The sequence below is a fragment of the Stenella coeruleoalba genome (assembly GCF_951394435.1).
Source record: "Stenella coeruleoalba genome assembly, chromosome: 8".
Taxonomy (NCBI): Eukaryota; Metazoa; Chordata; class Mammalia; order Artiodactyla; family Delphinidae; genus Stenella; species Stenella coeruleoalba.
The window spans coordinates 6,370,352-6,390,650 of record NC_137154.1 but is presented as its reverse complement, the minus strand read 5'-3'; the positions used below and the strand labels follow the sequence as shown (position 1 = coordinate 6,390,650).

The 20,299-nt window shown below is 61.1% G+C and overlaps 3 protein-coding genes across 4 annotated transcripts; 2 read left to right on the top strand and 1 right to left on the bottom strand.

Annotated features, from left to right (window-relative positions):
• Positions 1-840: 840 nt before the first annotated feature.
• Positions 841-6,211, top strand: CNIH2 (cornichon family AMPA receptor auxiliary protein 2). The gene is made up of 6 exons (XM_079929818.1): positions 841-936; positions 4,724-4,792; positions 5,223-5,270; positions 5,507-5,619; positions 5,721-5,864; positions 6,059-6,211. Exons 1-6 carry the CDS (start codon positions 856-858, stop codon positions 6,084-6,086), a joined length of 483 nt encoding a protein of 160 aa, XP_079785944.1. The 5' UTR covers positions 841-855; the 3' UTR covers positions 6,087-6,211.
• An 876-nt stretch (positions 6,212-7,087) lies between these two features.
• Positions 7,088-11,341, bottom strand: YIF1A (Yip1 interacting factor homolog A, membrane trafficking protein). Of its 2 annotated transcripts, none has more exons than XM_079929340.1 (8): positions 11,025-11,341; positions 10,121-10,332; positions 9,852-9,956; positions 9,637-9,715; positions 8,256-8,313; positions 7,930-8,085; positions 7,382-7,475; positions 7,088-7,312 (listed from the first exon to the last, which is right to left on the bottom strand). In XM_079929340.1, exons 1-8 carry the CDS (start codon positions 11,053-11,055, stop codon positions 7,142-7,144), a joined length of 906 nt encoding a protein of 301 aa, XP_079785466.1. In that variant the 5' UTR covers positions 11,056-11,341; the 3' UTR covers positions 7,088-7,141. The 2 variants fall into 2 exon arrangements, with proteins under 2 accessions (XP_079785466.1, XP_079785467.1); XM_079929341.1 differs by having other exon boundaries at positions 7,088-7,288; positions 11,025-11,336.
• Positions 11,342-13,467: 2,126 nt separating this feature from the next.
• On the top strand, positions 13,468-18,561 carry TMEM151A (transmembrane protein 151A). The gene is made up of 2 exons (XM_079929277.1): positions 13,468-13,855; positions 16,079-18,561. Exons 1-2 carry the CDS (start codon positions 13,778-13,780, stop codon positions 17,408-17,410), a joined length of 1,410 nt encoding a protein of 469 aa, XP_079785403.1. The 5' UTR covers positions 13,468-13,777; the 3' UTR covers positions 17,411-18,561.
• Positions 18,562-20,299: the final 1,738 nt, after the last annotated feature.

Genomic DNA, 20,299 nt, shown 5'->3' with positions numbered 1-20,299 from the left:
GACCCATTTCCTGAAGCCAGGAGAGCTGCCTGCTTGTGCTTCTATAGTCTGTCCCCACGGGCCCAGCACGGTTCCGGCCGGCCGGCCGGGAGGGCGGCTGGCGGCCGTCAGTGAGCACCTGGTGAGCCGCCGCCGCCGCCAACACCCACACAGGCGGGTCCGGGATGGGGAGTTGGGCCGCAGACCTTGTGCCCCGCTGTGTCTGGCTTGCGTCCCCTTCAGCCCCCTGGCTCAGCCCCCTCTCCCTACTTTCTCTGGGTTCAAGCCAGGTGTCTCTGACCCCTCGGACGGTGACAAGTGCTTTGCACTTAAGACCTCGGTCCGACCTCCGTGGCCGGCGAATGAGGGCAGAGGTGCGGGCACCCGTCCGAGTGGGCCGAGTGTGGCAGTGGTGGGCTCGTTGTGTGACGGGGGGGGGGGGGGGGGTTATGCCAGGGATGTGCGTCCATGCTTACGTGTCCCTGAGGTTGGGGCGGGGGTGGCGCCCGGGCCGCGCTGGCGGAGGGGCGCACAGAGACCCAGCCCCGCCCGCCCGAGGCTGCTCGCACGGCGGCCCCGCCCCCGGCTCCGCCCCGCCGGCTTCGCGGGCTGGAGAGCGAGGGAGCCGCGGGCGAGGGATCGCAGGATGAGCGATTGGGGCCCGGGCAGCCGGCAGCGGACGCGCCCCCCGAGCCCACCGGCCCGCGCCCCACGGCCCCGCGGCCCCGATCCCGGCCGCGCCGCCCGCGTCCCCCGAGCCCGCGCCCGAGCCCTGCGGGCCATGCCCGGCCGGCCCTAAGCGCGGGCCGGGGGGGCGTCCCCTTGCGCCCGGGACCCGCGCTGGCGCCCCCCGGGCCGCCGCCCGGCGCGGGGGCCATGGCGTTCACCTTCGCCGCGTTCTGCTACATGCTCACCCTGGTGCTGTGCGCCTCTCTCATCTTCTTTGTCATCTGGCACGTAAGGCCGGGCTGGGGCTGGGGCTGGGGTCGGAGTGGGGGCAGGGGCCGCTGGGAGCAGGAGGGGGACGGACGGATGGTCTCACGGCCCGGAGAAACTTGGAGCCTCCTCTCCGCTATCCCCCATCAGTCGGCTACTGTTCGCCCCATAAACACCCCCCATCATCGGCTTCCTTCCCGGGCCCCCCCCCCTTTCTCCGCCGCCCCCGACTATCTGTGGGTATGTCAGTCGGTCTCTGACCCCCCTCCCCTGCCCCATGGCAGCCTTGGGGTGTGGGGCGGAATTCTGGGATTCTTGTTCCTTTCCCTCCTATTTCCCCACCCCCCAACCCCCGCCATCTAGTCGCCCCCGTTTGTCCGTCGGGCAGTTTGTCTGTCTACTCTCCCCACCCCCTTTGTGGGTTTTTCCAGCCAGAGTGATGGAGCCAGTTGCTATGGCAACTGCATCTGTTTACAGGACCCACAGATCGCAGAGCCCATTAACCCTTTCCATTCCCGCCCCCCACCCCCACTCCCTGACCCAGCAGTGATTGGCTCTAAGCAGCCCCAGAGACCTAACGCCGACCACCAGCTCACCTTGGGTTTCCCTACCCCCTCCTGTTCGGGCTTCCCCCTACTAGGTTTCCTCCCCACTTTCCAGCTTTCCTCCTCTTCCTGCCCCCACTTTCCTCTTTGTCTCCTGTTTCCTTTGGTCTGTCTCTCTCTCCAGCCTTGCCTCACACCTGGTTCTTCAAAACGTCCATTTCTCATCCCTTATCCTGATTGCCTCCCTTTAGAGAGAGTCCCTCTCCCCCACTGTCTGGGGCCTTCTCAGTGGTCCCCTGCCTGTCTCCCTTCCACTCACTACAGAACTATCAATCAGCCTCCAGCTTATTTTTTGGGACCCTTGCTCCCCACTCCCTTTACTGCCCTTTCTTCTCCTATGTACCCTGAGGTTTCAGCCACCACCCTATCCCCTCCACACGGCCTGTGCATCTTGGCCCTGGCCCGCTCAGCTCATCATCCTCTGCTTGTACGTCCAGCACACACCTCCCTGATCATCGCGTTATCCCCCATCGGTCTCTTTGTACCCGCTTCCTTCCTCTTCCTCCCCATTGCCTCACCTGCTTCTTTCTTGGTCTCCCCACTTCATCACTCCTTTCTTTTCCTGGGACCTGCTGCCTGCCTGCTCCGTGGTCCTCCCTGGCCCTTGATCAGTCTCTCCCTTCATCCTCCCCTGCTGTCCCCTTGCTGTCTGTCTCTTTTACATCAGGATTCCATGGACTCTGACTGCGCCCCTTCTGTGTCAGGAGTGAGCCCCCATAGACACCTTCAGACACACACCCCCCATCTGCAGCCCTCTCTCTCTTTGGGTCTCTCAGTTGCTTTTTCTTTTCTCTGCCCCCTTCTCTATTTCTATTTCCCTTCCTCCATCTCCCCTAGGTCCATCTTCGTCTCTCTGAGCCTTCTATCTCATCCCAGGGCCTTGGAAAATCCTGTGGGGTGGTGGCAGGAGGGCTGGAGTCCTGAGGACTGGAAGGAATTGAGAGTCACAGGCTGGGCACACAGAGCTAACCAGCTCCTGGGAGGAAGGCTCCTGGAATTCAAGAAGCCCCTTTTTGGGCTCCTCCCCACCCAGAGGCCTCCAACAGCCTCTATGGGGGTCCCTGTCCTCAGGGGATGCTCAGAGCAGACCTCCATCCAACACACTTGTCGATGCTCCTGAGAACCAGGCTCTGGTCGGCTTTGGGAGTGACAAGGATGAATAAGACTCAGGCTTCGCCCTTCTGGGGCTCCCAGGCTGGGAGAGAGGGCCCAAGTGCTCCCCAAAAATACTCATTGAGTACCGACTACGTGTCAGGCACTGTGTTCGCTCAGCTGTTTAGCTGGGCGATCATAGCAAGTCTCTTGTCCTGAGTCTGTTTCCTCATCGGTAAAGTGGGCTTGTTGTATGTACAGCAGAGTGTATATAAGCCCCGAGCAAGGCTTGCCAAGGGGTGTGCAGGTGGGGAGAGGAGGTGTGGTCCTCAATCCAAATTGGTAAGAATTAGATAGAACCTTACAGGGCAGGACCCCAGATCCCACCAGGCCCCACTGGTCGCTAGGCAACCCTGGTGGGGAGTGACGCGTGTCTGCTGTCACCGTGGGGGATTGTTTGTTCCAGGGGGCTGAGTCAGCGCCAGGCAGCCTGGGGGGTGGGAGGTGCAACACTCGCCGCCTGCTGGTGGTGCCAGCTCTGGGGCAGACAGACGGCACCCTTCCGCTCCCTGCTGGACCCTGTTGCTGTGCCTGACAGAGTCAATGGGGAGTTGGTGGGGCTGCTCCAGATGGCCCCAGCTCCCTCCAGGAAGCCCGTGTTCTCTCCTTTCGAGCCTTAAGGGGTCCGGGATGCTTGGGGGGTGGGCCCGCTGCTTCATCCTAGGGCTGGTGCTCAGGGGAGGGGACTCCAGAAGGCTCCTCTGCCAGCCTTTCTCCCATGCCAGCTCCCCCCAGGTCTGTCCCATCATCCTGTCAAACACCTGCTCCCCCCAAGAGTTTCCCATCCTAGTGAGGACAGTGCCGTCCACCAGATGCCCCAACACCCAAAGTCACCTTGGGTCCCTTTGCCTCCACTTCACTGCCATTCAAGCCCTCTGGATTCTGGCTTCTAAATAGCTCTGGAATCCATCCCCACCTCTCCATCCCCACTGTCCCTCTCTCCACTCAGATCACCACACCTCCCCACCGCAAGCCCCAGCCGCAACACTCCCAATAGTCCCCTGACTGGTCTGGCCTGAGTGTAGTAAAGTGGTTAAAATTTTAACTCTGGAATCTAACGGGTTTAGAAACCTGGCTTGCCACTAACTGGCTATGTGGCCTTGGACAAGTCATTTAATCTATCTCAGTTTCCTCATCTGCAAAATGGAAGTGATAATACCAGCACCTACGTCATCAGGTTGTTGTAAGCATCAAATGAGTTAACAAACATAAAGCCTGTTGGCATGGAGGAAGCATCGTGTATGTCTTGGCTGGGACCGTTAGCCAGTTTGTACTTCCTGTTCGGTCAATCCTAAAACATCAACCTAACCACCCTGCTTTGCTGCTTTATACCCCTCGATGGCTCCCCTTTACTTCTGTGTTGAAGTCCAAACATCTGGTCCGGCCTCACAAGGCACCCACGTCTGGCGCTGCTGACCTCTCCAGCCCATCTTTCACCATTCCCGTCTTTCTTCCTGCTCGCCTCACACTTTCACTTTAGTCATATAGAACCTGCAAGCTTCCTGAATGTTCCTTGTTCTTTCAACCCTCTGCCTTGGTACCTGCTGTTCCTGCTGTTCAGACTGCCTTTCCCGCATTTGTTCATCAAACTCCTACTCAAGAGTCCAGCCTGAACTCCCCATCCCCACGCCACGCTGAATCAGGCACCCACCCCAGGTTCTTCCTGCACTCCACAGCCCTGATCACCCTGGATGTAGTTCACAGTTTTTCTCCCAAGTCTGGGGTTCCTCCCGGGCAGGGGCTGTGTCCCAGGCCTCTGGGACCCTAGTGTTCAGCACGGGGCCCAGCGGAGAACACACTATCCCTTGGGATGTTTTGGATGGAGGTGTAGTGGACATGTCCTGAACTGGGCATCAGCACACTAGAGTTCCATTCCAAATTGTTGTGTGACCTTGGGCCAGGCTCCACCCCTCTCTGGGCCTCAGTTTCTCCACCTTTGCAGCACGTCCCATCTCGTCCGATCCCCATGTGTGAATCTTATGCCACAGAAGAATGCGTGGGGGGCCATAAGCTGCTGCCCCAACCCTGACGGGCACACGCCCCTCCCCCAGATCATAGCCTTTGACGAGCTGCGGACCGACTTCAAGAACCCCATCGACCAGGGGAACCCAGCGCGGGCAGTAAGTGATACATGTGTTGTGCCGAGGTGTGTCCGTCCGTCTGTCTTGCCATATGTCGCGGGTGGAGGACGGCGGGAGGACAGGAAGACGGAGGTAGAGGGGACGGTGGCCGTGCCCCTTCCTCTGCCTTGTCCCAGCCCCCAGCAAACACCTGGCTCGGGCTCAGGGCTCGGGTTCCTCCTGGCGGGGCAGCCGTTGCCAGGCTCTGGGCCGTTGCCATGGAGACGCGGGTGAAGATCCCTCCATGGTGACGGTCGCTATGGGGACGGCGCGGCTGCTTTCCTGCCGCGCCGCCGGAAACGCCGCAGAGTCTGCTCTGGCGCCCCCTGGCGGCCACGTGCAGGGAGGGGGGGGGCGTGGGAGGGGGGCGGGGCGCCCCCAGTGCCCGCTCCTTCACCTCCACCATTGCGGTCTTTTCCTCTCCCTACAGCGCGAGCGTTTAAAAAACATCGAACGCATCTGCTGCCTCCTGAGGAAGGTCAGTGTCAGGGCTAGGGGCAGGAGGCTCCTAGCCGAGCTCAGCGCCACTGTAACCCAGAGCCGGGCCTTCCCCCTCTGCGGCCTGTTTGATCTGCTCTGCCACGTGGGAGGGAGTGGGAGGCTAGAAGCCCTTTCAGTCCCCAGAGGTGATGGTGGGTGGGCACCTCCCAAGTGCCCTTGAAGCTTGGATCTGTCCTAGCACCTGGCCGCTGACCTCTCACCCTCACTCCCCAGCTGGTGGTCCCAGAATACTCCATCCACGGCCTCTTCTGTCTGATGTTTCTGTGTGCAGCAGAGTGGGTGACCCTGGGCCTCAACATCCCCCTCCTCTTCTACCACCTCTGGAGGTGAGGGTAGCAGCTGCCTTCGGGAGGGTGAGATGGGAGAGCGGGGCAGGATGTGGGTGGGAGCCTTGAGGGTGGGCACTCAGGCCCCTCTCTCCCCCCAGGTACTTCCACCGTCCTGCGGATGGCTCTGAGGTCATGTATGACGCGGTCTCCATCATGAATGCTGACATCCTCAACTACTGCCAGAAGGAGTCCTGGTGCAAACTCGCCTTCTACCTGCTCTCCTTCTTCTATTACCTGTACAGGTGAGGTCCTGCCCATGGCAGTCAGAAGTCAGGGAAGGGATGCTCCAGGCACCATCCCTCCAATCCCAGGAATGGCTGGGCCCCAAGTTCCTGCCCTTTGCCCTTGATGACTGAGGGCAACCTAGGGCGCGACAGGGTGGGTGGCCAGTAGTGGGCATGCTCGCGACTTGGCTCACTGCCTCGTCTTCCCACAGTATGGTTTATACGTTGGTGAGTTTCTAAGGGGGAAGCCGGCCAGGGAGCGAGCCCAGAACGGACCGGACGCCTGTGCACCCCCAGCCCTGCCCCTGGGCCGCAGAGGCCTCAGCCCTGGGGAGGGAGGGGGCACTGGTGCCCCCAGCCTCCTCTCCCACACCCCCAAACTGCTGCTGCGGGGACTTCCCGCCTTCAGAGCCCCCTCCCCTTGGACTAGGGCTGGGCAGAGCTCTAAATAGGGGCAGGAGCTCCTCTGCCAGCCTGTGGGCATGGCAGTCAGTCCTGGAAGGGGCGGGACCTCTGGCCTTGTCCACTTCAGAGGGCATTTAGGCCCTGCCACGGGGCAGGGCTTGACCCTGGAAGTTCTGGGCCGCCCCCTCCACCACCACCCCCACCCTGGGGCTCCCCCTGCAGGTGGGGCGGTACCCACACCGGGAATGAGCAGGCTCAGCAGGGGGGCAGCCCCACCCCTAGTCTTCCCGCCCCCCTCCCCCAGGCTTTCTCTCCAGACCCCTCCCTGTCCCCCCTTGCCCCAACCCCAGCCACCCTGTCTCTTGGACCTATTTTCTATGTTGCCTGGAGGAGTCCGGCACCCCCTCCCCGGCCGTTTGTGACAAAATATGAATAAACTACTGCAAACACGTCTGCTCCTAAAAGGCTTAAAGAGGTGATGGGGGAAAGGGACTGCATAGGGGGCAGTCCTGAGCTAAATCCTTAGCACAGCTGGCCTCACGCCACTAGCCTACAGACCCCACTAGGGACCTCCTCAGATGGATCAGAGGCCTTTGAGGTCTCCTTAGCAGCTGCCCACTTCCATTCTCACTTTCTCAGCCACAGATAAACAACTATTTCTGCTGAAACACTTCCATCTGCCTTCTGAGGCAGTATCAAGGCCACCAACTCCAGGGAGCCCTCCCTGGATCCCCCTCCTTGGAGAAAGCCCGAGCCTGGTCCCCTGGGCAATGCAAAGGCCCACAAGTGTTGGCAAATCCCCCCATAAGCCCCAGAAACAAGGCTCAAACGAAATCAAGGAAACCAAATCTTCAATGTATGGAAAAATCAGTGCCAGTGGGGACCGGGGGTCACCGGACCAGGTGGAAGGTCAGCCAGTATATCATGAGGGGCTGAAAGGCTGCAGCTCCCAGAGTCAGGTAGAGCTGGAGACGTTGCCGGGGGGCCGGGCCCCCCATGCTGTCGGGGCCCAGGGCTGCTGTTCGCAAAGAGCGCACCTGGAATAAAGGAGAGAGCTGAAGCTGGGCCGGGAAGGGGAAGCTTGTCCCCAGCTCCGACCCCAGGAGAAGAGGAGCCAGCCCCAGACTCACGATGAAGTACATGAGCGCGGATGAAGTCCAGGCCAGCGCCACGTAGTAGCCATCGCTGCCGAAGAGCAGGCCCGTGAGAACACTGAGGATCATCCTGCAGCGGGCAGGGGTGGGGGAGGGAGGAAGAGAAGGCTGGAGACCTCGCAAGGGTCCAGGCCTGAGACTGCCCCAGAGCCCAGCCTAGACCCCGCCTACCATCACCAGGGCCCTTTCCCCCCAACCTGTCCCCCCAGGGACCTAGACTCGAAATGAATTGGGAGGGCCAGGACTCAGCCCTAGGACCTGGATCTGAGACCCCCTTCACTACACTACCCCAGCTCACCCCTCTCCCCTGTGCTCCCAGGGTGACTCTCAACACATTCCTGACCTCCTGAGCAACACTGCGCAGCCCCTGAGGAGGCTGCTGAAAACAGGCGCCCCCTCTAGTAGAGAGGAGCTAGAGGGGGTCCAGGGTCACAGTTCGAGGCTGTAGTTATGCAGGCCGGGAACCCAGAGTGGTAGGCACCCCCGACCCAGGCGAGCCTCCCTCTCGGCCCACAGGTGCTCACCCCACATATTTGTAGCCGCTGTAGGCCAGCAGGTGGAAGGTGCTCAGGTCGCTGCGCACGGTGGCCAGGTAGACGCCCAGGAGCAGAGCTAGCACCTCCATCACAACCCACACCAGTGCCGTGCTCGCACACAGGCCCAGCACCTCTGGGGAGAACCTGTGGCCGTGTGGGGGTGAGGTGAGGGGAGCCCCAAACCAGCCATCCCGTGGCAGGTGCAAGACTGGGGGCACGAGTGGACTTGGGAGCTGGCACAAATCCCCTAGGGAGGCGAGGAGAGGAGTCAGGAGTGGGGAAGTGGTGGGAATGGGGAAGGGGTTGGCACTGACCTTTTCTGAATGCCCAGCGCCATCCCAGCCAGCAGCACGTAGGTGATGAAGGCCATTGCTGCCAAGAGCCAGAGAGATGCCATCAGCCTGGTTTCCTCAACCAGAGCCACCCCCCCACTAGGTATTCAGAGCCACTGACACCCCCGTACTTCCTTCCCTGCATATCCCAACATGCTCGACCTCCACACTCAGCTCCCCAGTGCCCTGCCTGGGATGCCTGTTCCTGCTCAGCCCTCTCCCACTGTGTAAGTGCTACCTGACCCTTCTCTCAGGACCACCAAGCCACCTCCTTCCCCGTCCCTGTACTAGGAAACTCACCAAAGTTTCCTGCTGTGTCTCAGAAACTACATCACAGGCCAGAGTCACCTCTGCTATTTTCACAAAAGCTCAGACGGCAGCTGGGTTTTCACAGCAATTTCAACTCCTCAGTCCTGTCCTCTGCCCCCTTTAAGCACCAGAACTGATGTGCCCACAAGAGGGCACAGTGTCTGGAGACAGCAAACCAACTCTACCACCTATAAGCTGTGTATCCTCAAAGATACTCAACTCTCTCTGAGCCTTGGCTTCAACGTGTAAAACACGGATGGCAGTTCCTGCCTTACACAGTGACTATGAGAGGGAAACAAAATGAAGGAGGGAAGAAGAAACTGTGTCTCTCCCAGGGCAACTGGGCTGTTTGGCTGCCCTCCTGGTAGCCCTTCTGAGGGCTGGCTCGGGCATACTCACCCCTCCTCCAGCGTGTCCACCAGGGGCCTCGCCTTGTGCAGGCCCCAGGACAGAGAGAAGTCAGATGCAGAGTCTGCCAGCCACTGCACAGTGTGGGCGGCCTGACCCATGCCATGTAGACAGGCAGTTGTGGGAACCCAGAAGGGAGTGACCACCTCCTCAAAGAAGGGGATACTGAAGCAGGCCTTGGAGGACACGTAATAACAGTGATAACGGCTAATATTTACTGCGTGCTTCCTGTGTGCCACGTGCTGGCTGAGCACACACATCCCTTCGCTGAATTTCCAAAACAGTCCTCTGTGGTAGGAACTGCTGTTATTCCAGTTTTTCAGGAGCATGAAAGTAGCCACCTGAGGTCCCATAGCTGGAAGTTGCAGGGCCAGGTCTAAACCCAAGGCTCCAGGCTGGGGAGGGACATGGTCTAAGTCAAGTGGCAGGAAGGTCTCAAAAGGGAGTACCCTGAGAGCACACCCAGGAAGCTGCTTCCTGGTCACCCTACTCTGTCTACCTGGTCTACCTGGCATCTAGGGACACCACAAAAGCCACACACAAAAGCACCAAGAGCAGATGCTGAACCAACACATGAGCCTCTCTTCTTGTTGGCGCCTCAAGGTACAAGTCCCCCCATAACCCCTAGCCCAGATCAAAGACTCACTGGGGATATAGAGGTCGGGGGCGTTGAGGTCTTGCCGCGGAGGCAAAGGCACATCACGACTGTACTGCACTTCCCAGTTCTGGTGGTGGCAGCAGCAGCCAGGTTAGGAGGAAAAGACAAGAGAGGAAAGAAGGGGGTTGAGATCTGGGGGCCAGACTCTGGGGCAGGATGAGGGAGGCAAAGGGGTCCACCAGCTCACCTGGTAGGCAGCTCACCTGGTGTGTGTAGGGGAAGACCAGTAGCCCTAGCTTCTTGGCCACATAGGCTGTGTCCACAGCGAAAAAATACTTGAGTTTGTTCACAGACACAAAACGGTGCAGCTGGGAGGGGAGAGAGGAGGCTGTGGGCAAGCTGCACCCCAAACCTCAGGGTGCTCCTCTATGCGCTCCTTCCCTGAGGGCTGCTGTGAGGATTAGGTGGGATCCCGTGATGCCCCAGCCCTGGCCAGAAATCCTGCCACCCTTGCCCTGGGGGTGGGCCACACCTCCTTGTGCACCATGTCCTTCCCATGGGATGCGATGGAGCCGCCATAGGCCATAGCCATGTTGGCCACTGGGTCCCCAATCAAGTGGTTGACATTGAAGGCCACGTCGGCTCCTGGGGCTGGGTATCCCCCCGGCTGGCTGGAGTAAACACCGCTTGTGTCATCGAAGAGGGGAGGGGGATCCGGAGCTGCCCGGGCCCTGTGCTTGGAGCCTGTGGGTTTGTAGGTACCAGAGTAGGTGACAGGAATACCAAGCATGAGCCCAAACCACTGCCCCTTCCCCAGGCTGGGAAGCCCTGTATGGGTCCTGGGAGCACCAAGCAATCTGTGCGGGAAACTAGCTGGATGAGGAGTAGTTGACCCAGAAAGAACTTTGATGAGGGATCCTTTTGGAGAGGTGCTAAATGTGGGCAAAGAAAGAGCTGAGGCAGCCCCTGGAAGTGGTTGCCCGTCTGAGGGTTCCTGGGGGCCTCCTCAAGGGGACTGATCTCTGAACTGAGCCTTGGAGACAGAGTTTGCTAGGTGAAGACAATCGGCAGGGCATCCCCGCATGTACAAGGGTGGGAAAGGCGACGGCTGGGTACGCGGAGGCCCTGGGCAGTGGTGAGAAACCCTACCAGGGTCATGACAGGGAAAGGAAGTTTGGGAAGCAAACCCCATTCATGCCCGAGTAGAGCACGGGGATCCCAGCAGTGCTGTCACCGCCCGATCTGATCTCAGGTTTGGGCCGAGAGGGCGAAGTCCAGGACGCGTTGCACAGTCTTACGGGGCAGGAGTCCGAATGACATCCGCCGCCCTGGGCAGCGGTCACGGCCGCCCCTCTCCCTCAGAGTGAGCGGGCCGCGCAGCCGACACTCCTCGGGCCGGTCGGCCCGCGCCCCCGCCCACCCCGCGCCCCACGCACCGTGGGCTACGTAGCCCGAGTGATAAGCCATGGCCCCGACGCTCGCTCTTTCCGAGGGCCCGCTGCGTCGCCTCGTGGTACGAATACTAGTGAGGCAGCTGCTTCGTTTCCTGAGCACCGACCGAGGTTACCGAGCAGCCAGACACGTCCCCGTCCTGTCCGACGATAGCAGCATGTCCGCAGCGTCATCCTCTGCCGCCTGCCATTGGCTCCTCGGCGGCGCCGGCTCGCCCATCCCCTCTCCCAATTGGTTACTGGCGTGTCCTCGCCGAAGTGGATTCGGCAATAACCAACTTCCGGTCGGGGGAATAGGCGGAGCAACTTGAGGCGCTCTCGGATTGGATAGTGCCGTTGTTAGTTCGCGGCGGAGCAGCCAATAGAACGGTTAAAGTAGGAGGAGGTTGAGAAGTATTTCCGCGCCTGCGCACTGGAGCACTTGACGCTCTACCTGCCACGACTACAGCGGGAAGAGACCCGGCGGAGGCTGGCGGCGGCTGGACTCCGGAATGAAGTTTCGCTCGCGGGACGTAATCCAAGAGGGAGTGGGACAGTGGGGCTATGACCAAGCCCTGTCCCTCGGGGCTCTTTCCCCTCCTTCTCAATGCTAGCTTTCCTTCCCCGTCCTCCATACTTCCCCCAGTACTGGCGCGGAGCCCGGGCAGCCGGGGCGGGATGCTGGTAGGAGCCCGGGCCGAGCAGTGACTGCGCGGCCCAGCGAGCTCCGGGATGCTGACTCCTCCTCCCGCCTCCCACCACTCCTTTCCGCGCGGGTGCTGTCCGCTGTCTGGTGCTGAAATTCCCTACCGCCACTGCCGCCATCCTGCAGACTCCGAGGGCCTGGGCTCTCGACACACACACACGCACACACACACAAACACACACCTGGGCTCTCGACACACACACACGCACACACACACAAACACACACCTGGGCTCTCTACACACACACACACACACACACACACACACACACTACATGTATTGAAAAACCGAGGTCCGGGTCTGAAGTCCCAGAAATTGGGTGGTAATAAAGTGGGTGGTAATAGTTGGGATAGGATCCTGCACCAGGCTTGTCCCGTCGACTCTCCCGTGGTCCAGGTGATTTGTGGGTGGAGGTGTGCCGATTCGCCTCCTGAAGCTGTGGTTGCAACTCCTGAGTCATTGCCAGCCCTTCAGTCATCTCGAAGTGAGACCCCCAAGCCTCACTCATGACCTCAGGGGCTCCTTTCTCTCCACCTTTCTCTCATTCCCACCTTCCCCGGAGACAGTCTTCGGGGCCTCCCTTCACACAGACCTCCAGCCACCACTTTCTACAGAGCAAGATCAGGTCCTCTTCGATCTGCCTCTAGTTAGCTACCCAGCGTCCAGTTACACCAGGTGACCTTCCTGCTCTCCGAACTCAGTCCACGTGGTCCAATTGCAGTGCCTTTGCCCAGAAGTCCCCTCCACCTGGGATGCCCTTCCCCCTCATATCCACTTGTCCAAAACCTAATTATCCTTTAAGAGTCAGTTCAACTTGTGCCTCTCAGACAGAGGGAAGAGTCCTGGCTTGGAATGGAGGCCGGAGGCCAGGCTCTAGGCTCCCTCTGGGTGCAGTAGTTTGCCCTGGATGTAAATTCCATGAGGACAGGGACTATGTCATTCTCCACTTCTACACTTGTCTTCGCGATGCTCGTGAATGCTTCACAGTACTTGCATATAGAAGACACCTAATAAACATCTGCGCCTAATAATTTTTTTTTTTTAATGGATGAAACTCTGGTTCACTCCTTTTTTCTCTCTACCGTTTCGGTTACTTCATCTTTAAATGGGTAGGGGTGTTGAACAGAATGGTCTTCGAGTTGCTCTTTGGGAAAAAAAAAAAATCACAAAACAAACCGCACCTAGCATTGCAGCTCCCTATGTCCCACCCACTGATTGCCTACCTTGGGGACTAGGCCCTGGCCCGGGGCAGATGTGAAGGTCTGAGGCCCCTGAGGGTCAGAGAGCTGCACTGGGGCCACCAGTACCTGGGAGGGGGTCCTCTCATGCAGGACGAATCCCACTCGCCTGGACAGCATGATGAATGTGCATTGAATCCAGCACCTTTCCATCCCCATTTCTCCGGTGGGAAAACTGAGGTTGGGGGTGAAGGGTGCCGACTCAAGATCACAAAGCCTAGGGCCCCGGGTGTCCTGGCCTCCTGCTTGCCTGCTCTAAGTGGAGCCCAGCTCCTCTGCCCAGCTAACGAGGTTCACCACAGCTTTCAAGGCTGTAACTGCCCCCTCCACCACCACAAGCAAGGCTTCAGGGGTGGGGTCTGGGTGAGCTCAGGCCTGGGCCTACTCAGAGATAGGACCCCGCGGGTACCCACCCTCTTCGAGATTCATTTTACAGCAGGGGAGTCTCAGGCCCCAGAGAGCAAGGACTCGTCCAAGGTCGCAAGCTCGATCGCGGCAGGAAGGGAACCCAGGCGTCCGTCCGCCCAGCCTGGGCTTCTCAGGGGTGGGGGCAGCACCCGCGGTGCCAGGCGCTGCCGGCGGCGCAGAGGGTGCCGCGGGGGCGGGGTCAGCGGAGGGCGGGGCGCCGGGCACCGCGGCTGCCAACGCCACCGCGGCTGCCAACGCCTCCGCCGCGCTAAGGCTCTAGCTCCGCGCACTCCCTCCGCGGCCGCTGAGCCGAGCGGACGCCCTCCGGGGCCGCGCCGCAGCCCTCCGCGCTCCCCCCTATCATGCCCCGGGCCCAGGCGGGGGCCGCCCAAGCAGCCAGGACACCATGCCCGAGGGCGGCGGTGGCGGCGACGGCGGGGAGGTGCCCGCGCTCATCCCGGACGGCGAGCCGCTGCGGGAGGAGGTACCGGCTCTGTGTGGTGGGGGCCGGAGCCGGGGCTGGAGCGGGAAGAGGGGGACAAGGGAAGGGGCGACCCCCGAGGCGGGGGCTGAGGAGGGAAGTCCGGAGACCCTGTGGCCAATGACGTCACTGGGGTAGCCTGCGTCCTGCAAGAGGTCCTGGGACCTAGGGGCCCACGTGGGGGTAGGGGTGGGGTTGGCTGGGAAGGGATATGGGGGCAACTCCCGCCCCCGACGCCCCCTCATCCCGCCTCGCCTTCCTGTGACGTCAGCACCTGGCCCCTGCGCGGCCCCATTCTGCAGCGCTGCCCCTCACCCCCAGAGCCCCGGGGTCAGGCCCCCAGGCACTCACGAGGTGCCGGGGCGGCGCCTGCAATGCAGCAGCGGTAGCGGGGACTCGGGGGGCGGGGAGCGGAAGGAGGAGGGGAAAGAGGGAGGGAGGTGGCCTTTGGTACCCCTTCTCCCTCTCCCTGAGGTGAGGCCCCAGGGCCCATCATGCTGGTTGGGACCCTCAGAATGGCCCCTCCTCAGTCCTAGCCACGAAGAGGGTCTGCAGGGCTGTAGGGCCCAGTGTGGGGTGTTGGGGGTGGTGGGTGGTGAGTAGATCTCTGTGTGTGTTTCGGTGGACAGAGGTTGCTTGTGGGTGTGTGAATGTCAGTGCGTGCTCCGCACACCTCGAATGGAATATACGTGCCCTATAGGCAGGTGAAGGTCTGGTGGCTTGGGTGAAATGCTCACGTGTGAGTGCATGTGAGTGTATCGTCCTGCGGTGTGTGGGTCTCTCCCGGTAGTCTGTAGGGTGTGGGTGTCAAGTCGCAGTAGGGGTGGGGGCATGTGCACCGTGGTAGGTAAGGGGCTGCCGTGTCCCTGCGCTTCAGTGAATCTGTAACATTTATGTGCATCTGTGTCCTGTGGTGGGTGGGTTGGGGGAGGGGATGCGTGTGCACCTGTGCGCCAAGTTACAGTGGGGGAGGGGGGTTGCGCCCTGGGCTCTGGTGAGGGTCTGCTGCGTGCTGGATAGACAGGCAGTGGTCACATTCCCGGTGGGAGGTTCTTCCGTGAACTTAGGGTGGGGTGGGGTGGGGGTCGCGGATGAGGGCAGGTGCATCCCTCTGGCCCCGCAGGTCAGGGTAGTGGTATGCCTCTGTGGTGGGCGGCTGCTCTGGGCTGGGGTGGGGACAGTTCCTCTCCTCCTGGGTTTCTCACAGCCTGGTGGGGGTGGGACTGTGGGGCAAAAGGTGGCCCCTTAAACCCCCACCCCTGCTGCTTCCTCCAGATCACGTCTTCCTTCTCCCCCTTTTCACCCCTTCTCTCTCCTTAGGCACCTGGGGATGAGGCGGGAGCCAGGCTGGCAGCCCGGGCCAGGGAGTGGTCCCTGCTGCCCAGCAGCTGTGTGCCGCTCCACCCCCAGCACAGACGGGGAGTGGAGGACGGCACTCCATCTGCTCCCCACCCCACCACCCAGACTCACACCTCTCCCTCTCTTCCTGTTTCTCGTTTACTTGAAAGCCTCGCCCAAGTCTCCTGCTGTCCCTAGCGAGACCAAGGGACCAGAGGGAGTTGCAGGGTAACGGTAATAATATTTATTCCCATGGCCAGACCCTGTGCCAAGATCTTCACACATTATGATCTCGATGAATCCTCACAACAACCCCAGTTTACAGAGGAGGAAGTTGAGGTCCAGAGAGGATGAGGGAACTGCCCAAGTCATACAGTGAGTGGTGGAGCCAGCACCCAATCCTGGGCTCCTAAGCCCATGCTCTTCACCCCTAGGACCCCTGCCACCCTGGCTTCCCACACCACCAGGTCCAGGCATCAGTGCCCAGAGAGGGCAGGGATATGGCCACAATCACACAGCAAATCGGAAGCAAAGTCAGGACCAGAGCTCAGTTTTCTCAGTGGCCAGTCATGGGGGAGAGGGGGGTCCTCTCCTCTTTTGGCAGAGATGGGTCTATTTTGTCCTACATGCCCCTGACCGAGAGATGACAGGGCATGGTGGAGGATAGGCTTGGGGCAGACAGGCCTGGGTTTGAGTCCTGCAGCTCGACTGTCAGTTGGCCAGAAGGGTGAGGCCTGGAGCAAGTTGCCCCGTCCCTCAGAGCCTCAGTTTCCTCCTCTGTAAAGTGGGGGCACAGCACCACCTCGTTCAGCGGCTTCCGCAGAGCAGCAGGCACAGCTGATGGCCGCGTGCTGACCCACGCCTCTCCTCTCTCTGCCCACTCCGCAGCAGCGGCCCCTGAAGCAGTCCCTGGGGAGCTCCCTGTGCCGCGAGTCGCACTGGAAGTGCCTGCTGCTCACGCTGCTCATCCACGCCTGCGGCGCCGTGGTGGCCTGGTGTCGCCTGGCCACGGTGCCACGGCTGATCCTGGGGCCCGAGGCGGCCCTGGCCCAGGGGGCTGGGGGCCCGCCGCCCACCTACCCAGCCAGCCCCTGCTCGGACGGCTACCTGTACATCCCACTGGCCTTTGTCTCCCTCCTCTACCTCCTCTACCTGGCCGAGTGCTGGCACTGTCACGTGCGCTCCTGCCAGGCGCCGCGCACCGACGCCAACACGGTGCTTGCCCTGATCCGCCGGCTGCAGCAGGCGCCGCCCTGCGTCTGGTGGAAGGCCACCAGCTACCACTACGTGCGGCGCACCCGCCAGATCACCCGCTACCGCAACGGCGACGCCTACACCACCACGCAGGTCTACCACGAGAGGGCCGACAGCCGCTCGGCTCGGGGCGAGTTCGACTACTCGGCCCACGGCGTCCGCGACGTCTCCAAGGAGCTCGTGGGCCTGGCCGACCACGCGGCCACACGGCTGCGCTTCACCAAGTGCTTCAGCTTCGGCAGCGCCGAGGCCGAGGCCTCGTACCTCACGCAGCGGGCCCGCTTCTTCAGCGCCAACGAGGGCCTGGATGACTACCTGGAGGCCCGGGAGGGCATGCACCTGAAGGACGTGGACTTCCGCGAGTCCCTCATGGTCTTCGCCGACCCTCGCAGCCCGCCGTGGTACGCGCGCGCCTGGGTCTTCTGGCTGGTGTCGGCGGCCACGCTGTCCTGGCCGCTGCGCGTTGTGGCGGCCTACGGCACGGCCCACGTGCACTACCAGGTGGAGAAGCTCTTCGGCGCCAGCTCGCCCGCACCCGGGGCCGGGCCCAGCGGGCCCCCGCTCTCCCGTGTGGCCACGGTGGACTTCACCGAGCTCGAGTGGCACATCTGCTCCAACCGGCAGCTGGTGCCCAGCTACTCAGAGGCCGTGGTCATGGACGCCAGCTCGGGCGCCTACCTCCGTGGCTGCCAGCGCTGCCGCCGCTCCGTCAGCAGCAACTCGCTGCCCCCCGCCCGGCCCAGCGGGCCCCGCCTGCCTTTTAGCCGCAGCCGCCTCTCGCTGGGAGCTGGGGGCCGCGCCACGCCGGGGGTCTTCCGAAGCCTAAGCGGGGGGCCGCTGGGGCGCCGTGGAGAGGACACGGAGCCCCTGGAAAGCCCACCGTGCTACGAGGACGCCCTTTACTTCCCCGTGCTCATCGTCCACGGTGACAGCGGCTGCCAGGGGGACGGGCAGGGTGCGCTCTGAGACCCACGCGGCCCCCACACTGGCCCTCCCCCCACCATCCCACCACGGGGCTTCCATGCCTGAGTAATTGTTATCCAGAACAGGAGGGAAGACAGACCAGCACACAAGGGATGGGGTGGGGTTGGAGCCCTTAGACAGGCTAACATGCAGGGACCCACGGTCATTTTGGGGGCGGAGGGACACCACCGCGGTTGGGTCTACGTACCATCCCAGCATGGCTCCCCTCCAACCACCACCACGTCCCACCCCCTGCGATGGCGGACGATCTAGCCTGGGGGCCTCTCAGGCTGCGCAGGGAAGGAAGTTTCCGGAAAGCCTGGGCTGGGGGAGGAGTCCCAGGGACAGCTGTTGCCTGCAGCAGAGGGCTGCCTATGGACTCTTCCCTGCATGGCTGAAGCCACGTCGGGGGCCCTCGAGCAACCCAGAAGCACAAATCGGTGGTTTGGGGCCGCCCAGCTGGGCTGGCATCCATGAACCTGAAGAGCCGGCTACGGCAGCACCACGGCCGCGGCCCCACTACCCTCCCAAAGTCCCCGTCCTCCTTCCCTGACAGGCCCGTCCCTGCCTGCCCTCTGGCCTCTGCTCAGGGCCAGTCCCTGATCAGACCCTGTGGTGCGGCCCCTCTACCAGGAGCCTGGTTCTTGGAGCACAGCCCTGTCCCACCCCACCCCCCTGTCTTCCCTGGTCCACCCTCCCCTGCACATCCAGTCACCCCTGTAACCCGGGGTTCTTTCCCAGGGCCCCATCTCAATTCCATATTCCCTGGTCTCTGCTCCTGGCCCCAGAAGTCCATGTCCGCCTCTGTCAGCCGCGCACACGCCTTCCAGGCTGTGTCCTCTCATCGCCCCCTGACTTCTCTGCTCTTTACCTTCCTGATGACCCACGGGGCTCAGGGCTATCGGGCATCCGAGGGGCCTTGGCCCCGGCCACAGCCTCTTGGACGATGCCCTTGCTCTGCCATGGAGGCCCCTGCTTCCCCCGTCCCTGGGGCTTGGCCCAGGGGACACCAGCCCTCCCCCAGGGAGGAGAGAGTAGTCCCTTCCCTTCCAACTGGGGCTTCCACCCGCTCTCATGGGCCGGTGGGGGAGGGAGGAGGCAGAGAAAATGCAGATAAAATAAAAGGTATGAAATGGAAGGTCTTCTCACGTGCATTCCTGGGTGGGGGGTTCAAGGCCACTACAACAAACACAATGGGCCATGTTGGGTCCGGGAGGGGATGCAGGGTGGGGCTGCAGCACCCCCAGGAGAGGGTGAGCTCCCTGCCTGGCCTGGGGTCTCTGACACTCAGATTTAGGTTGCTCTGAGCAGCTGACTCCACCCGACCGGTGTCTGGGTCGCTTCTAAGAGACTGTCCAAATGGCCCCTCTTCCAGCCCAGCAGCGGTTTCCATTCTGCTGCTGGGTGTGCTGAGGACTAAGGGAGTGTGGCTGGTCCCCAAAGTGGGAAGGAAGAGGTACGGCCTGTGGCGCAAATTCAGTTCCCCCGATGGCTGCTGGTGTCATGGATCTGGGGGAATGGGCACTGAGCAGGTCAGAGGACGCAAAGCTGGAAACAGCCAGCCCCAAATCAGGGCATGGGGTCTGAAGACGGAAGAGGGCAAAGGAAGGGCCTCCCTCAGTGGTGGAGCTCGGGCGGCCCTTGGAAGTGACATCTTCCTGTACAGCTGTGCAGGGTGTTCACTGTGCAAGAGGCAAGTGTGGGTGGAATCCCACCTGTGGGCCACTCCTCAAGCCCTGGCACGAAGCTGCATCCGCTTGGATGAAGGGCACCCTTTTCTAATCCATGCAAAAGCATCATAATGGCCAGTGGTGGCCCTAGAAGAGCGCAGAGAATGGATAGGATTCCCCCCGGCAGAGACAAGGCGAAGGGTGCTCTGGGCAGTGGGAAGTGGGAGCTGCCTGCACAAAGGCTTGGGTGCAGGGCATGAAGCAAGGGTGGAAGCAGAGCTGTGGAAGAGGTGGCTGAGGCCTTCAACACCAATCCCTTAACTGGGGCATTGCCCTTGAACTGGGGCAAACTGGAGCCCTGGAAGGTGGTTGAGCAGGGAAGTGACAAGCTCAGGACTGCATATTAGGATTTTTAGCAGAATTCCAGCTGCCTGCTGGCCACATGGGGAGGGTGGAGTTAGAGACCAGAGCTTTCCCTGTGCATCAGCCCACTGCCTCACAGTGGGTGAAGTCAAACCTTTGTTCAGAAGTAACTTAGGTGGAAAACTCCATGGTGCCCAAACATTCAAGGAGGCTGCAGCAGGCAGGGGGGGCAATGTGTGGCTCCGGCTCGTCCCCATGGGGAAGATTTCCCTCTTCCATCATCCTGCTCTAACACCTCAGCCACTAATGGCCCACCAACCACTATCCATTCTCCCCTCCTCAATACCAGAACCCCAGTTTTACTTTAGATGGCGATGAGCCCAGCTAAAAGGCAATATTTCCAGCCTCCCTTGCACATATGGTGTGGCTGTGTGACCTAATTTTAGGGTATGAGATATAAGGAGAAGGTCTTGGAAGGGATTTCTAAAAATGCTCCTTGAAATAGAAACAATATTGGTGAAGGCTAGTTCTGTCCTCTCTGCTTCATCCTGCATTTCGCCTGGAGTGCAGATGTGATAGTTGGAACTCCAGTAGCTACTTGGGACCTGGAGATGACCTTGAGAATTGTAGCCATGTGCTGAGGATAGCAGAGAAGCAAGATAAAAGACCTGGGGCTGGGAATTCCCTGATGGTCCAGTGGTTAGGACTCTGAGCTTCCACTACCGGGGAGCACAGATTCGATCCCTGGTCAGGGAACTAGGATCCTGCATGCCATGCGGCGTGGCCAAAAAAAAAAAAAAAAGACCCTAGGCTTCTGATGACACCATAGGTGTGTCCACATCATCCCTGGGTTGCCTGC

Coding starts and splice junctions, on each gene's coding strand:
- CNIH2 (XM_079929818.1), top strand. CDS start 856: ATGGCGTTCACCTTCGCCGCGTTCTGCTACATGCTCACCCTGGTGCTG. Junction 4,793..5,222: donor AGGGGAACCCAGCGCGGGCA/GTAAGTGATACA, acceptor CTCTCCCTACAG/CGCGAGCGTTTAAAAAACAT. Junction 5,865..6,058: donor TTCTTCTATTACCTGTACAG/GTGAGGTCCTGC, acceptor GTCTTCCCACAG/TATGGTTTATACGTTGGTGA.
- YIF1A (XM_079929340.1), bottom strand. CDS start 11,055: ATGGCTTATCACTCGGGCTACGTAGCCCACG. Junction 10,333..11,024: donor CTCGGGCTACGTAGCCCACG/GTGCGTGGGGCG, acceptor ACAAACCCACAG/GCTCCAAGCACAGGGCCCGG. Junction 8,086..8,255: donor GCGCTGGGCATTCAGAAAAG/GTCAGTGCCAAC, acceptor ACACGGCCACAG/GTTCTCCCCAGAGGTGCTGG.
- TMEM151A (XM_079929277.1), top strand. CDS start 13,778: ATGCCCGAGGGCGGCGGTGGCGGCGACGGCGGGGAGGTGCCCGCGCTC. Junction 13,856..16,078: donor GCGAGCCGCTGCGGGAGGAG/GTACCGGCTCTG, acceptor CCCACTCCGCAG/CAGCGGCCCCTGAAGCAGTC.